Below are 17,766 nucleotides of genomic sequence, written 5' to 3'. Positions count from 1 at the left end.
TCTTTTTCCTTTCCAATCGTGCTTCATTCTATTTCGCTGCTGCTCTGGTTGTCCGTTTTGGTCGGTACGATTTGAGGAGCACAAAATGGACCAATCTAAAATGGGCACATAGGGCATTTTGACAATGCTTGATATTTCACAATTATTCAATTATTTATCTCATGAAAAATGAAATGTTATTCGCTATGATAGATGCGTAGATATATTTCCTATCAATTGATGCAAAAACCTTTGCGATCTATTGAGAAATGCTCGAGTTATAAGCGTTCCAAATCTTGCATTTTTTCCTACTTGTTCAGTGTCTAGATTTCCATTTCACCCCCTATATCTTCCGGTTAGACGTAGTCCTACGTCAAAAAAATCATTGGTTCGACAACTCGCAAGTAGATCGGACAAGTTATTAATCGATCCAACAAAGGTGTTTTTTCACATCGAATAATAGTGTGCTTTTTCATCGGTTGCGCTTGCGAGTGTAGCGAAATTTAAAGTGGTGCGCGCTGAGGATCCAAATCAGACACATTCATCACACACGCCACACAGCCGCGGCAAGTAGAAATTTATTTTTCTTTTGTTTCCCTATCATTCCTTCTACCTTCTGTGCACGATTTACACCATTGTTCAACTTTGTGTTAACCAAATCGGCAAACGTTGGCATTAGGGGTGATCATTATTTCTTATATACCGTTGAACTTTTATTGGAACTTTTTTTCATTTTAGCATTTTATTTGACATAAAATAAATCATAACCTTATAAAAAAAATATTTTTTTTTCACTCATTTATTTATTTTGAATCATTATATTCTGTTCATATCGAACAGTTGACCGATTTTTTTATATGGCTGAGGGCGGGAAGGATCCCCCATCAACGCCATTGAATATTTCCGATACCGATCCTCCTACTGAAGAGCAGGAAGATGAAGCTGAGGTTAAGAAGAAACTTCTGTATATGAAGTTGGAAGTTCCGAAGATGAGGACATTGACGAAAAACAGAATTTTCGTCCAAAAGAATACCATGAAGGCTCCAAAGGCCCATTCATTGTATACTTTAGACGAAAATCTAAACCTCTCAATGTCATTCGTATCTCGAAGGAACTTACTCAGAAGTTTTCTGCAGTTACCGAGATTACACGGATGGGGCCAGACAAACTACGAGTTGTCGTCTCAATCAGGACCCAAGGACCCAAGAACGAAATCACGCGCTGCGACCTTTTTGCGATTGAGTATCGCGTATACGTGCCCTGTTGCAACGTCGAAATAGACGGCGTAATAACGGAAAAGGGTTTGACTCGAAAAGAGATTATCGATGGTTATCGAACTCTTCACTAAAAACTGTGAAGATTCTTGCATGCGATCGACTGAAATCTGTGTCACAAAATGACAAAAATGACAAAAGGGTTCTCAATCGGACAAACTCTTTTCGTGTGACTTTTGAGGGTTCCGCCCTTCCAAACTACGTTGCAATAGGTGCACTTCGTTAACCTGTTCGGTTGTTTGTACCCCTTGTAATGAAATGCAACAAATGTATGCAACTCGGTCACACGGCCGCCTATTGTTGCAATAAAAAACGTTGCGCAGATTGTGGAGACAGCCATGATGAGAATCCTTGCGCGAAAGAGCACAAGTGTCTTCATTGCGGCGGGACTCCTCTCGATCTTATCCAATGCCGGTTGTACAAACAACGAGGGGAGAAAATCAAGCGTTCCTTAAAGGAACGTTCCAAGCGGACTTATGCAGAAATGCTTAAGAGTTCCGTACCAACGAATTAGGACAATCCCTACTCCATTCTGCAGAACGACGAGCCTGCTCCCAATGCAGGAAGTTCCGGTACATCGCAGGGTGCCGTCAGGAAAAAAAAATTACTTCTTTTCCATCACTCCCCAGAAAGACGAACGAAACATCCCAAGTTGGAATGAAAACTCGAATTGAACGTGCTGAGAATAGACCGAAGCAAGTACCTCCTGGTTTAAGCGGTTCTTCTACGCACCAGGGGTCCTCAGCACTTCCCGGAGCAGCACCCACCCCGTCGGTTCCATTTTCGCGGTCGAGGCAACAGCCACAATCTGGTTTGCTTGCGCTTTCTGACCTGGTGGACAATATTTTAAATGCTTTAAATATAAATGACCCTCTTAAAAGCATAGTATTATGTTTGCTTCCGATTGTGAGAACATTTTTGAAAGAAAAATGTGGTTTTTTAGCAGCGTTCATTTCTCTCGATGCCTGATTCAGTGCAAGAGGTCAAGGATTTGACCACTGTAATACAGTGGAATTGCATCATCCCATAGATTAATTTAAATTTTTAGTTCATAGTTCTAACTGTGATGTATTTTCCCTCTGTGAAACATGGCTTTCTTCAGCCGACGAGCTGAATTTCCATGATTTCAACATTATTCGGGGATCAAAAAATGTCACTCCTTCTATAGAGGCACTCTCCCATCGATGACAGGCATTGAAGTTGTCGCTTGCCAGACACAAATCAATGGCAAAGACTTCTGCATTGCCTCGATATATATTCCTCCAAGAACCATGGTCGGCCGCCATCAGTTTTTTGATATCATCGAGGCATTGCCGGAGCCGCGGCTAATCTTAAGTGACCTCAACTCCCATGAAACAGCATGGGGGTCACACTACGATGACAGCCGTGCCACGTTGATTTATGATCTGTGCGACAACTTCAACATGACAGTTTTAAATACTGGGGAAGCAACTAGGATAGCCAACCCTCCTGCACGGGCAAGTATGCTAGACATATCACTTTGCTCTTCTTCGTTATCCCTGGATTGCATGTGGAAGGTAATCCAAGATCCCCACGGTAGTGATCACCTGTCAATAATTTTATCGATCGCCAATGAATCAGGTTCTCGTGAGTCAGTCGATATTGCGTATGACCTCACGAAAAATATTGACTGGAGAAAATTTGCAGAAATAATATCTGAAGCAATTGTTTCAATGCATGAACTTCCTCCACTCGAAGAGTATAACTTTATATCGAGTTTGATTTACGAAAGCGCACTTCAAGCTCAAAAAAAACGTGTTCCTGCTACCACTTTTAGACGTCGTCCTCCATCACTTTGGTGGGACAAGGAGTGTTCAAAGGTCTACCTTGAAAAATCATCCGCTTTCAAAAAATTCAGGAAAACTGGATTAGTGGAATGGTTTCGAAAGTACCAAGCTCTAGAGGCCAAACTAAAAGGTCTGATTAAAGCAAAAAAGCGTGGATATTGGCGGAAGTTCGTCAATGGTTTGTCAAGGGAGACAGCAATGAGCACTCTTTGGAATACGGCTAGGAGAATGCGTGGCTGGAACCATACAAATGAAAGTGAAGAATACTCTGACTGTTGGATTTTCAAATTTGCAAGAAAGGTTTGTCCCGATTCCGTTCCTGCACAAAACGTCGTACGCGACATTCCGCTCCAATGCGATTATGAGAATTTTTCGATGGTAGAATTCTCAATTGCCCTCCTCTCATGTAACAATTCAGCTCTGGGGTCGGACAAGATTAAATTCAACTTGTTGAAGAATCTTCCCGACTTGGCGAAACAGCGTTTGCTGAACTTGTTCAACAAGTTTCTGGAGCTGAATATTGTCCCGCATGACTGGAGACAAGTGAGAGTGATAGACATACGGAAAACCAACAAGCCGGCTTGCGATCACAACTCGTATAGGCCGATTGCAATGTTATCCTGTATTCGTAAATTGTTAGAGAAAATGATTCTACTTCGTTTGGACAAGTGGGTTGAAGCGAACAATTTGCTGTCAAATACGCAGTTTGGCTTCCGCCGAGGTAAAGGGACGAACGATTGTCTCGCGCTGCTATCTTCTGAAATCCAAATCGCATTTGCTCGTAAAGAACAAATGGCTTCCGTTTTTCTCGATATCAAAGGGGCATTTGATTCAGTTTCCATGGAAATTCTCTCAGAGAAACTTCATAATCGTGGACTTTCGCCAATTCTGAATCATTTCCTGTACAATTTACTCTCAGAAAAGCACATGTTTTTCAATCATGGCAGCTTGAAATCTTCTCGATACAGTTTTATGGGCCTACCACAAGGCTCCTGCCTAAGCCCCCTCTTGTATAGTTTTTACGTCAATGATATGGATGATTGTCTAACTAGAAACTGCACGCTGAGACAACTTGCAGACGATGGAGTTATTACCATCACGGGTACTAATCCCGCCATTCTGCAAAAATCCTTGCAAGATACCCTGAACAACCTGTTCACGTGGGCTCTAAAGCTGGGTATTGAATTCTCTACGGAGAAAACCGAAATGGTCGTTTTTTCTAGGAAGCACGAACCCGTCCAATTCCAGCTTCACCTATCCGGTAAAGCGATCAGGCACTCGATTTTTTTCAAATACCTTGGAATATATTTTGTCTCTAAATGTACCTGGGGAATACACATTGCGTATTTGAAACAGAAATGCCAGCAAAGAATCAATTTTCTCCAAACAATTACCGGAACATGGTGGGGTGCCCATCCAGGAGACCTCATTCAGTTGTACAAAACAACGATATTATCAGTGTTGGAATATGGCAGTTTTTGCTTCCGATCAGCTGCCAGGATTCATATTCTCAAGCTGGAGAGAATACAATATCGTTGCTTGCGTATAGCCATGGGGTGTTTGCATTCGACACATACGATGAGTCTCGAAGTTTTGGCAGGAGTACCCCCGCTTACTCTTCGGTTCACAGAATTATCCTACAGATTTTTCATCCGTTGCAAGATCATGAATCCATTGGTGATTGATAATTTCGAAAATCTACTCCAACTGACTCCTCAGTCAAGTTTTATGTCTTTATATCATGAGTACCTTACCCACGACGTGCACCCTTCACCAGGCATCTCCAACCAAGTTTGCTTCCCATACTTTTGCAATTCCTCTGTCATTTTTTATCTGTCCATGCGACAAAAAATCCATGGAATCCCAGATCATCTACGCTCCGATTATATTCCGCCGATATTTTCGGCAGAATATGGGAAAGTTAGATCTGATAAAATGTTCTTTACTGACGGTTCATTCATAAACGGGTCCACTGGCTTCGGCATCTTCAATGAAAATTCCAGTGCCTCTTTCAAACTCAAAGATCCTTGTTCCGTGTATGTCGCTGAACTGGGTGCGATATACTACGCTTTAGGGATCATTGAAACATTGCCCATCGACCATTATTTTATTTTTTCAGACAGTCTCAGCTCAATAGAGGCAATCCGCTCAATGAAAGTTGATAAACGCTCATCTTATTTCCTAACAAGAATAAGACATCTATTGAGTGTTTTGGTCGAAAAATTATTCAAGATTACCTTAGCATGGGTTCCCTCTCATTGCTCGATTCCGGGGAATGAGAAAGCGGACTCGCTAGCTAAGGTGGGCGCTTCAGAAGGCACACTTTTTAAAAGGCAAATTGCTTATAACGAATTTTTTCACATTCCTCGTCAGGACACACTCGTTAGTTGGCAGCGCATGTGGAGTGAAGATGAGTTCGGTCGTTGGTTACACACGATTATCCCTAAGGTTTCGACGAGTGCTTGGTTTAAGGGATTGAATGTCGGTCGTGATTTCATTCGCGTGATATCTCGGCTTATGTCCAATCACTACAACCTAAACGCGCATCTCTATCGCATTGAGCTCGCAGCAAACAATCTTTGTGATTGTGGCGATGGCTACCACGACATCGAGCATATTGTCTGGTCGTGTATCCGGTTCCATGCTGCTCGCTCCCAGCTCTCTAGAGCACTGAGAGCAAAAGGCAGACAATCGGATATCCCCGTCCGGGATATCTTAGGTAGCCGTGATCCTGATCTTCTGCTTCATCTATACCTGTTCCTCAGAAACGCCGATGTCAACGTTTAATGATGTTTCCTTCGTTGTGTCCCTGTTTCATATCCCTCCTATCCGATATATAAACTTTTACTTAGTCGCGGCAATACATACACACACTCTTTACAGATACACGGGCCAAAGGTTGTGCAGTCCACTGATCATTCAACAAGAGCCAAAGGTTGTACCGCTCATGACAACTCTACACAAGCTGATGTTTGCGCCGGCTAGTGACCATTCTATCCTGGATTCCTCGAGTCGAGAAGACGCACCACGCTAGATATGGATTACAGACTAGGGGGCGTTGCTGATTAATGGTCAGCTGCATCCCAAAAGGAAGTATCCCGTGTCGTGCACAGGTACAGAGCATTGGAGACAGCAACATCACAATTACGAAAACACTTGTAATACTAACCTCGAGCCAACCGCGAGTAATCGGTTACATATTACTAACATAGTTATAAGGCAAACATTGTCGAAATATTGAACTCCCGGCCCCGTCAGGTTGACGCCATATGAGCCTTAATAAAAATATATATTTTGGATAAAAAAAAAAAGAAAACTTGTTCGCATAGCTAGCCGTAATCACCAGGTTGTCAAAACGAATCCGTCGGTAGTTTCAGTTGTTATCGGACAAAATTAAATAGATTTGGAAGAAATTTAGTGAAATGTCTGCAAAGGATGCTCTTCATTTGTTGCGAGTTTAGAATAGTACCTTCTTCCTGAATACTCTGGGATATGAGAAGAACAGCAAGTTCGTGTTTTATCAATTAATTGAATTTGTAAAGGCAATCTGCAATGTTGGTAATTTTAGCAACATGATTTACCAATATCACGATCAATCGCATAAAGATGGTTGAGTGACTTACACCAACGGTATGAGTAAATGATGAGTATGTGGAATAATTCGATATCGAATCCGGAGAGTTGAATACTAAGAACCAATATTATTTTAATTTTACTACTGATCTGATTGTTTCATTATCTAATTGAAGATTCAAATGCAGAAATTTAGGTAATTATAACCTTAAAAAACACAATTGCTTCTCTTTATTCATCGCAGTGCAGTGTACAGAAAATAGTAATTATATGGGCAGTGTTTCAATGGTTTCTTATATTCATCAGTTAGGAATCACTAAGACACTATCGTGACAGGCATGTTTGGACTCTACAAAGAATGTGATTCAAATGTAGATTTAGCTCATAGCACATAATATTGATAATTGTTGATTTTCGAACGATGTATGGAAGCTGTATGGAACTACGTCTGTTATGCGGACAAACAGTGATTTTTCGGAAACGTTTTTTTTTTCAAAATTGCTGAAATGTTTTCGAACAAAAAAATGTTTGTTTGCATGTCGAATGCCAAATGAATGCGTAGAATGCCAAACCGCGAAAAGTCGATTTTGTTCATTTTGTCGCTTACGTCTCCTAAACAAACATGGGTCGACGAGTCATTACAGACGTGTGTGGGCTAGCGTTGTCCTGATGGGTAACAATATCTCTTCTGTTGGCCAATTCTAGACGTTTCTGGTCATTCGCTAATTTCAAACGATCCGGTTGTTGACAGTAGAAATCTGAATTTAGTGTTTGGTCATAGTGTCCTGGCCGTTAGTTCTGGTTTGGCCACCGTTTAAGCTACTTCACCACGCTTTGACCACGATCGCACAATATTGTCGTATATGACCAATTTCTCAATTTTTCCGTTTAAGAAACTGGTCGATGTCATTCCGTTCGGCCAAGGCTTCGAAGATGGGAATTCGATCGATCATGTTTTTTGGTGTTAATTGGTGTGGCACCCAAACATCGACCTTCTTCTTGAATCAGGTTTTGCGCAAATGGTTTAAAACTGTTCTATGGTCGATCTTTAGCTCCTGGGCGATGCTACCCGATAACAGTTTCAGGTTACATTAAGGAAAACTTTCACCAGTTACCTATAATTGGGACGGTTCCCGGAATAAATCGCCACAGAAAACGACTGCAACAGAAACCACCGCTTATAAAATGTGTAGTAGGCTATAAATATTGTGGCGCGGTATTGTATTTCAAAACAAGAATTAACCGGGCAAACGTATCGCCCCAGGCAAACGTAACGCCCCGGGCAGACGTATACCGTCCGACGCTCGCTAGAGCTCGGTCGGACATTGCTAAAGGATCGTATCCTATGTTTCAAACTAACCGGGCAATCAGTGGATCCCAGGTTTGCGTGCGAGACACCGCCGCTTCCGACGGCGGGTCGGCGGTGGACTCGGATTGCGTCATCTTGGCGGCATGGGCCGCCTCGATTCCTTATCCTCGCCAAATGGGGACTTCGTCCCCATTACATTGTCCTCAGAATAAATTTCGAAAAACGAGAACAAGAGAATAAATTTATAATAGAAATGTGAGGCACATGATGTTTTTCCCGCGCCAAATATTTCTAGCCTACTACACTTTTTCTAAGCGGTTGTTTCTGTTGCAGTTGTTTACTGTGGCGATTTATTCCGGTCACCAATTGGGACCGACCGCCATTCCTAACATTTCTTTTGGTGGAACAATCCACAAGTGTTATCTACAGTTTTACTCTTGGATGTGATTATATTTGGTGCGACTTGTTCGCCATGTTCATCGCATTTTGTACAGATTAAAAACTTGTAAAACTTATCCAAATATCCAATAGCCGTGGAAAGCATTTTGAGCTGCCACTTCGTAGACGATTATCTCGAAAGCTTTGAAACTGTAGAGGAAGCAATGGCTCTGCACGTGACGTAAAGATAGTTCACTACAAAGGCGGTTTTGCGATCCGTTATTGGAGATCGACTAGTCGAATTGTGTTGAATCATCTGGGCGAGAAATCTGAGGAGAACGTGAAAGCTTTGAAGTTTCATGACAACATTATCACAGAACATGTGGTGGACATGCGTTAGCATTGTGTTGAAGATGTGCCGAGTGTTTGTACGACGTTCGGAAATTAGGTAGCATCAATTATCAATACTGAAGTGAATCCGAAAAACGAAAAATTTGGAAATGTCTGATGAGTCTGTTCGATCCGCTTAGGCTCCTAGTTCTTAGGCTTTTAGTTCACGGCAGAATTTCGTTGCAAGACGTGTGGCGTAGTAAAGTCCAGTGGGATGAACGTGTGAATGATGAGGTTTTCGCTCGATGGAAGAAATGGACAATCCTATTCAGGACTCGGCAAAGTCATATTCAACTGAGGATAGTCAGGAGACTATGAAGCCATTGATCTCCGCATTCAATGGAGAAGGAGTTTTTGCTATTCCAGCAGTTCTCTGTCAACATGAATCAACAGTCATTCGGGCGTTTTCGTCGCTATCTCCTCTACGACGCTCCGTGCTTATTCCATTCATCACCGTCAAATGAACTTCACGGCATATTGAAGTGACTTCCCCCTCAGACTGAATTCGTTTCTCTCTCTCTCTCTCTCTCTCTCTCTCTCTATATATATATATATATATATATATATGTATACATAAATCGATGTTTGAGTTCACGGTGGGTAAACAATGGTGTCGCCCATTAATGGCGTAACTACTTTTTGACGTAGGACTACGTCTTTGATTTCTATATAGGGGGTTCACTCTATGAAAAATGTAACGTTTATTAAGAGATTTCAAATGCATATTACGCAAAATCGTTTTCACGATATATGTCATAATACATACCATTAGACGGCAAATTTATCCAGCATTTTTTTGGCTGATACGTCAATAGTGGAGATAGCAAAACAAATGAGCAATTTAACAAATAAAAGAGATATGTTTTGCGAGTGGATGCGAAGGTAAATCATGTATTATGCATTCTTTCTTTCAACTTTGTTCCCATGGATGTTGTATGCAACACAAAAATGTGTGCAATAATTCGTTCTATCAAACAAATTAGCAAGACCTTTTTCGAATGCAAACATGTTGAAGTAATCATATGCAAGATGTATTAGACGGGGTTACCAACATCTTAAGCGAGTATCGGCAACATGAGCAATTGCAATTGTAGGAGGATGACAACGATTATCATGCATCGCATCACAAAAATGAAACAAAATGAAATATTCATAATCTTCATTACTCATATTCATAATTCTCAATGACTCATTTTCATCTATGATAGATTGAACAGTAGAACCAATACGACTTGATTGTGGTAGTCTGCAAACGAACATTATTTCATCGAAAAAGCTACTGCACCCGATGCCTTAGAATAAGACTAATAATAAGAATAATAAAATGGAAAGAAATCACAATACCATAGCTATCCCTTAAAAATAAAGCAACTTCATGATTTCTTGTGTATTTTACCTCAAAATAACACGAAATCGTAAGTATTTTGAACTTGTTTCTTGTTTCTTACCCAATATTCAATGTAATCAATGACGATACAAATTTTTTTGTTTACCGATCTACATATACTTCATCTACCATTCCACCCTGTTATGTGTCACACTGATATTCATCAATCATTTTCAGTTAGACAGTTGAACTTCCTACCAGAAGCTTATTTAGTTATAAACCGTTTGAAGGTTATGATTACATATAATAAACGGCCCTTTTCAGGGCAAAAGAGTTAAACTAACAGATTTCTGAACAGTGAAAAGAATTTCATTTAAAATAAAGTAAGTAAAAAATTTTTTTAAGTTCAACAGTTTCTTTGTGATTAAACATTATAATTATATGGAAAATGTACTAAAAGCTAGGATATAATTAGGCAAGTAGCAGTTAGCTGTTATCATATGCCTTCCTTCATCAATCAAGAACATTGATGAGACTAGGATTTTGCGATCTTCATAAAAAAATCGATCTTATCGAATCGATTTTCCAAACGGCGTGGGGATCGATCCACTGATTAAATCGGTACCAAAGAATCGATCTTTGTCGAATCGATTTTTGAAAAATTAAAAGCTTTTTTTGATTTATCTGCTTATTCTATATGAACGCTGTCGTTTCTTTGAACAAGGAATACAAATTTCATATTTCTATTCAAATATCAAAAGCATTTTGTTTTGTTTCTCAGCATGTGGCCCACAGGGCATTCATCTTGTGCCATCAGGTAATCGTTTTGTTTGAAAAATCAATTGAAACAGTATTATTAGAATTTCATCAAACGCCCAGAACTCAGCTAACAACGATCCCATAAAAGCCAATCGTGCCATATATCTGTCATTTAGTCGGAGCCGATCCTTGATTTTGGCGCCAGATCTAGAAAACAACCTTTCGCCTGTAATTGATGTCAACATCAGGTTCAGTGATCCTATGCGCAACCGGTTGCAATTCATCCCCTCAGTAGCTGCCGCTAGTTCTGTCTCTATCAGCATTTGTACAGAAGTAAATCGTAGAAAAAGCAATTCAAATGTTGAAATTATGTTTAAAAAAATGTGGCCTTCGGTGAAATCAAAAATCGATGTGTACTGAAAAACAAATCTACAAAAAAAAATCGAAAAAATCGAAAGCAAAAAAATCGATTTTCTCAATTTTCTCGAGCACAAAAGATCGATCCAAAAAATCGGAAATCGGAATGGAACAGATCTATCTTCTAAGAATTGATCCGAGATCGCCCAATCCTAGATGAGACAAAAATAAAGTCGCGGGACATACGATGAAATCATTAAATGCGGATAATGGCAATAATGGCATTTAAAACAAATTTTAAGAAAAGCTGTCGCCATAGAACTTGTTTACTTGTTTATTGCACATTTCGTGATTGTTGTATCTATGTAATAATATAATGTTGTAATATGGCAACAAAACTTTCACACAACTTTGTGTAAAATAGTTCACCTTCTACTTCATTGTCAGGCTGACTGACTGACACTGCGCGGCAAAATAAACAATATTTTGTGGTGTTTTATGAATTAGGCTTCGCCGAATTGTCACGGCGATGAAGTCATTCAAAAACAAATTCATTCAAGACTGAGTTTACGCTGGTCGTAGCGGAGGAGTGTTTTTTAATTTGACTATCAAAATTAAAATTTTAAATTACAGTGGAAGGTAAATTATACCATTTGAACAGTTTGTTATTCGAAATTGGATTCATCTATTTCCATTTTCTAATATCATATAGAACTTTGTTATACGCATGCATTAAGGTTACAGCTCGTGTCGTTGAACTCACGTCGGAAACCATCACCTGTACAACTGTGTGTAAATGTTCATGTTCTTTGTTCGAATACTAAATTGAAGAGAAGCATATTTCGATATCTTATTATCTCTCTGGAATACGACCGTCTTGAATATGAAAAAGATCATGTTTAGCCGAAAGGAAATTAATTCTTCGCAAAATCGACCAACTCTGCCGCCAGCTTATACCATTGACCGCTACTCATCGTATTATCCTATGAATCATAAGAACCGTGGAAAAGCAATAATATTTACGCATGCAGTGTTTGCGGTACCAAACGTGAAACTTGCAGTCCGAGAGGGAGGCGAAGTTGATTGTAAAATGTTAACAGAATCGCTGGAAAGATTGGGTTTTGATGTGGATCTGTACCGAGATAAACGATTGAAAGAAATTCTTCACATTACGGAGAAAAGTAAGTTTCATTGTTTCGTGTTTCGGTTATCGATATCAGCAAATAAGATTTTTTTTATTTCTAGTTTCTTCGATGGACCATACCAACAGCGACTGCCTGTTAGTGGCTATTCTAACACATGGCGATGAAGGTGAAATTATATACGCACACGACTGTCCCTATCAAATATCGAGCGTCTGGACACAGTTTACTGGAGATCGCTGTCCATCGTTGATAAGCAAACCAAAGATTTTCATTATACAAGCTTGTCGTGGTAATGAACTAGACTCTGGGGTTAAAATCGAAAAGGACGGTGTGGCTCGCTATAGCATACCCACACACGCAGATTTCCTGTTTGCGTTTGCCACTATTCCTGGCTTTATGTCATTCCGCAATACCAAGAATGGATCTTGGTTTGTAAGAGAACTTTGCAATGAATTAAATGAGAATGGACAGAGATATGATCTGCTGACATTGCTCACATTTGTTGTGCAGAAGGTAGCCTACGATTATGAATCGGTAGCACCAAATACACCAGAGTATCACCTAAAAAAGCAGACCCCTTGTATTGTATCGATGTTAACTAGATTATTATTATTCAATTATGTTTAGACACAACATTGGAGTATTACTGCCATAATGAAATAAGGTCAATTTAACAAAAACTAAAATATGTATTATCGGTTATCTTTTGCGATTAATGCTTCACCGCCAAATAACAATGTTAAGTTTATTTTTTGTAATATTATTACACAGAATTATAGGTATACCAATCAATTTACCATTCAATGGAACTTTGTTTTACCAAGCTGCCACTGCAGCTGCAACAACAGAACAATAAATTTAATGTTTCGAAATCATAGCATGCACTGTTTATATGCCACCATTAAATCCGAACATTCGTGTACTCTACACAATAATGATAAATTACTCCGTAGTTATCACCTTTGTTATTATGATGATGATGTTGGATTAAAGAGGCTTTAAACTTTTCAGTTCATTCGCCTCTATACTATTTTGTTATTATCTTTTCTATCAGTGGTTATGTACCACAATACAAAAGATTGTCTTAAATAAAAAGGAATTTCCTAAATAATTTCCATTTTTCTTCAGTGTGTACTTCACAATTCTCGCATGACTTTTGAAAATTACCAACCTGCATTGATCGATTCTCTTTATCAAAATTCTCTTTCGGCGATCAAGAGTGTAGAAGAGAACCTCATTTATCTAACCATGTGGCAAAACTGTTGCAACATTTGTCTGCAAGGCCGTGGTTATCGAGAGAGAAAGTCAATGAAGAGCATCGATCTAAGCAGATAGTTTCTTCTCGAAAGTAACGCAAAAACTGAACTGTATTTCTCAACTGCGGAGTATTGGGCGGATTCATTCCTTTGGGAACTACTGCAACACCATTTTCCCTGTTCCATTTTTTGATGGAATTTGAGAAGTTTCAGCTTGCCAAGTCCGGCCTGAACAGACTATCCTCCCCATGCTGTGCCAGAAAAAGAAATAGTCTCTTCCGTAGACACTCCTTCTAATAAATATGGTCCCAATAGCAACGAAGGTTTCGGTTTTCAGACCACAACTGCAGTTTGCTTTCTGGACAATGAACTTTTAACACTCCGTCGGGCGCAACTGATCTGGTAGACACATCTCGAACTTTATGGACTGTCCCGCCCGCTCAAAACGTCATCCGAACATCCCCAAATAGTTTCTTAAATATTATTAGAACATATAGGTCTTTATTAATAGTAGTTAGTAACTGTTTTTTTAAGGAAAAAATAGGTGGGTTCTATCTTTGGTGTAACCGCAAGTTTGACGTGGGGCTACCGTTGTCTTAGTAAGCAGTTGTATTGTATTGATTAAATTATCGATTGAATGAAACAATTTCCGAATTCAATTAAATTTAACATATTTGCATTGTAAGCAAAAGGCTTGAACAGTTGCCATGCAAGATCAATTTGCATTGTAATAGACTATGTTCTTCGTTACAAGTGAATTTCATGACCGTCCTTTTACGTTTGATATGATGCCTAGGACTATCAAAATATATGAATTGTCAAACGATCATTGTATTTTACATTTCCCTCTGAAATTATTGCATCTCTCATGTTTACGTAGTTCTCGAACCGCGAAAGTTCGTTCACCTCTAGTATCTGAAATGACGATTTTCCCAAGCTTCTCAGCTTAGAAGTACGTTTTAGGGAAACATTTTCCTGTCTGCACAAAGCGAGTACAAAAGAACTCCCAGCTTATATATATTTGCAAAGCGGATTCCCCCAGGCATCATTGTTTTGGAATCCATCTTAGGGAAACACATTTCGGTGGGAACAAAAATACCCCCGTCTCGTATGTACTGACAAAGCGGATTCCACCAGGCACCTTAATATGTTACCGATTACTCGCGGTTGGTATTACATTGTATTTTCTTATTTGAGATGCTGCAGTCTCCAATGCTATACACTTATGGCCGACACGGGATACTTCCTAATGGGATGCAGCTGACCATTAATCAGCGACGCCCCCCTAGTATGTACCCCATATCTAGCGTGGTGCGTCTTTCTCGACTCGAGGAATCCAATCCTCAGCTCGTGTAGAGTTGTCATGAGCGGTACACTCTTGGTTCTTGTTGAATGATCAGTGGCCTGCACAACCTTCGGCACGTGTATCTGTAAAGAGTATGTGTATGTATTGCCGCGACTGAGTAAAAGTTTATGTATCAGATAAGAGGGATATGATACAGGGATACAACGGAGGAAACATCATTAAACGTTGACATTGGCGTTTCTGGGGAACAGGTATAGATGGAGCCGAAGATCAGGATCACGGTTACCTAAGATATTCCGGACGGGGATATCCGGTTGTCTGCCCTGTGCCCTCATGGCTCTGGAGAGCTGAGAGCGGGCAGCATAGTACCGGACACAATATGAGACAACATGCTCGATGTCGTGGAAGCTATCGCCACAATCACAAAGATTGTTTGCTACGAGCCCAATGCAATAAAGATGCGCGTTTAGGATGTAGGGATTGGACATAAGCCGAGATATCACGCGAATGAAATAACGACCTACATTCAATCCCTACCATGCACTCGTCGAGACCTTAAGGATAATTGTGTGTAACCAACGACCGAACTCATCTTCACTCGACATGCGCTGCCAACTTACGAGTATGTGCTGACGAGGAATGTGAAAAAAATCATTATAAGGGTAAGCTGACATTGGCTCGGAGTACGCACGAAAATTTGATTATACGAATAGAAACAATTTTGTTCGATAGAAGCTGGCGAATTCGAACGAAGCAAAGGGGAAGCAATGTAACCACACCAATACAACTCAATGTGGTTGTTTACTTTCACTATTGCATACAATTCGTACGATCACTTTTCTGCATCCAGTACCACCGCCGCCTAAGCAAAAAAGTATGCCTTCCGATGCGCCCACCTTAGCTAACGAGTCCGCTTTCTCATTTCCCGGAATAGAGCAATGGAAGGGAACCCATGCTAAGGTAATCTTGAATAATTTTTCGAGTATTTGAGTATTTTCAATAGTTGTCTTATTCTTGTTAGGGAATAAGATGAGCGTTTATCAACCTTCATTGAGCGGATTGCCTCTATTGAGCTGAGACTGTTTGAAAAATAAAATAATGGTAGATGGGCAGTGTTTCAATAATCCCTAGAGCATAGGTGCCTATTCTGTATTCCGACGGATTTCTATTTCGTTCGAAAGTGATATTTCGATCGTTTTCGAATTTACCATTCCCTATTCCAATCGTTTTGCTCGTTTCGAACGAAAGTGTTAGAAAATTTCGAATATGCATCGATCTGTCAAAAACCGATAAACAAAAAGAAACACCGTATTAAATAGCGGCGAGTGCGAGTTGAATTTCAGTTAATTTTTGATCCTAAGAGAAATTTATGAGAAAATTTTCTCGTTCAATGGATTCCGTTTTGTTACCGATTTTGGCGGAGCAAGAAGAAATTGGAATGCCTTGCTACCATCGGCGAAACCACCGAAAATCAACCGACTTCATGAAACTTTCTGATGAAGCGTAAGTATCCGTCTCAAAAATCCCATGTTTGTTTCTCTTATTGATTAATTTTGCCCTTATTCAGATTCATCAAAAGTTTTCGTCTAAGTAAGGAAGCTTTTCGGTACGTTTTAGAGGAAATTGAGAACTGCCTTACCACAAGGAAAGGTGGTCTATCCACGGAGGTGAAACTCGCAGCATGTTTGCGATTCTTTGCTGAAGGAAATTATCAACATGGAGCAGGGCAAGATTATCACATTGCCATAGCACAGCCCACATTTTCCAAGGTGCTGACTGAAATGCTTAACATTCTGGAGCGGACACTGTGTAAGAAATGGATTTCCCTAAATATGACGGAAGACGAACAGCGGCGTGCTAAACTACACTTCTATCAGAAAACATCAATTCCGGGTGTTATTATGTGTTTGGATGGAACCCACGTAAAAATTATTCCACCTAAGCTGAATCGAAATTTGTTTTTTAATCGGAAGGGATTTTATAGTCTCAACGTTCTGATTGTAAGTATTATTAGTATTTGAATTAACAAATCAATGAACAAATACTCTTTTTTATCAACATAGGTTTGTGACGATCAGCAAAGGATTCGTTTCGTTGATCCTACCTTCCAGGGATCTAATCATGACTCTCATATATGGCGTGTAAGCCCTGCAAGAACTCACTTTGAGCAGCTTCACCAAAATGGTGAAGTTAATACTAAGATTCTAGGTAATGTTCAACTACAATATTTTAGTATACTTGTATGTACTGTGTGATAAAATATTTTCAGGTGATGCTGGTTATCCATCGGAACCTTGGTTAGTAACGCCATTCAGAGCAGCGGAGGAAGGGAGTTTGGAGAGCGATTTTAATCGCAGGCATGCCTTGGGTCGTGCTATCGTCGAGCGGACAATCGGTTTACTAAAAAATCGGTTTAGATGCATCCTTGGCGCGAGACAACTTCACTACAATCCTACTAAATGCGCTCAAATTATAAATGTATGCTGTGCACTTCACAATATATGCTTAGAATTTGGTCGTTCTCAGTAGTTATAATATGTTATGCAGCTGTTTACATAATAAACTTTTGTTTAAATTAATATTTATGACTGTTAAATTTCATCTAACTTGTTTGCAAATGCTCAAATAAATAACAACCACCGGAAAAGGAAGTGTCTTCCTTACTTAACTATGGTTTCGGCAGAATTATTTACTCTTATTCCTGCCAACACTTTGAGAACATGTCATTATCGATTTCTCGTAAGCAGGCCAAGTATTCAAATAACCATTATTAATACTTTTTGCGTTGTTTTAACCCCTTGCTGTACGATTTAATTTCCAACAGCACGGCCCAAAACGAGCACTTCGAGTCGTTCCGCTACTCTGCTGAGTGTGGGTATCTAACATGGGTGCCCTATGATGAGCA

The 17,766-nt window shown here is 39.8% G+C and overlaps 2 protein-coding genes across 2 annotated transcripts; both read left to right on the top strand.

Annotated features, from left to right (window-relative positions):
• The first annotated feature begins 11,488 nt into the window (after positions 1 to 11,488).
• LOC129777161 (caspase-like) lies at positions 11,489 to 13,176 on the top strand. Its single transcript, XM_055783252.1, has 3 exons — positions 11,489 to 11,793; positions 11,867 to 12,335; positions 12,400 to 13,176. Exons 2-3 carry the CDS (start codon positions 12,038 to 12,040, stop codon positions 12,924 to 12,926), a joined length of 825 nt encoding a protein of 274 aa, XP_055639227.1. The 5' UTR covers positions 11,489 to 11,793; positions 11,867 to 12,037; the 3' UTR covers positions 12,927 to 13,176.
• A 2,827-nt stretch (positions 13,177 to 16,003) lies between these two features.
• Positions 16,004 to 17,744, top strand: LOC129773730 (putative nuclease HARBI1). Its single transcript, XM_055777376.1, has 5 exons — positions 16,004 to 16,364; positions 16,429 to 16,861; positions 16,925 to 17,069; positions 17,131 to 17,289; positions 17,686 to 17,744. Exons 1-5 carry the CDS (start codon positions 16,231 to 16,233, stop codon positions 17,742 to 17,744), a joined length of 930 nt encoding a protein of 309 aa, XP_055633351.1. The 5' UTR covers positions 16,004 to 16,230.
• The last annotated feature ends 22 nt before the right edge of the window (positions 17,745 to 17,766 follow it).

The sequence above is a fragment of the Toxorhynchites rutilus genome, chromosome 3 (genome assembly GCF_029784135.1).
Source record: "Toxorhynchites rutilus septentrionalis strain SRP chromosome 3, ASM2978413v1, whole genome shotgun sequence".
Taxonomy (NCBI): Eukaryota; Metazoa; Arthropoda; class Insecta; order Diptera; family Culicidae; genus Toxorhynchites; species Toxorhynchites rutilus.
Note: the sequence above shows the minus strand (reverse complement) of the source record. Positions and strands in the feature narration are given on the sequence as shown.

Coding starts and splice junctions, on each gene's coding strand:
- LOC129777161 (XM_055783252.1), top strand. CDS start 12,038: ATGAAAAAGATCATGTTTAGCCGAAAGGAAATTAATTCTTCGCAAAAT. Junction 12,336..12,399: donor TCTTCACATTACGGAGAAAA/GTAAGTTTCATT, acceptor TTTTATTTCTAG/TTTCTTCGATGGACCATACC.
- LOC129773730 (XM_055777376.1), top strand. CDS start 16,231: ATGAGAAAATTTTCTCGTTCAATGGATTCCGTTTTGTTACCGATTTTG. Junction 16,365..16,428: donor ATGAAACTTTCTGATGAAGC/GTAAGTATCCGT, acceptor GCCCTTATTCAG/ATTCATCAAAAGTTTTCGTC. Junction 16,862..16,924: donor ATAGTCTCAACGTTCTGATT/GTAAGTATTATT, acceptor TTATCAACATAG/GTTTGTGACGATCAGCAAAG.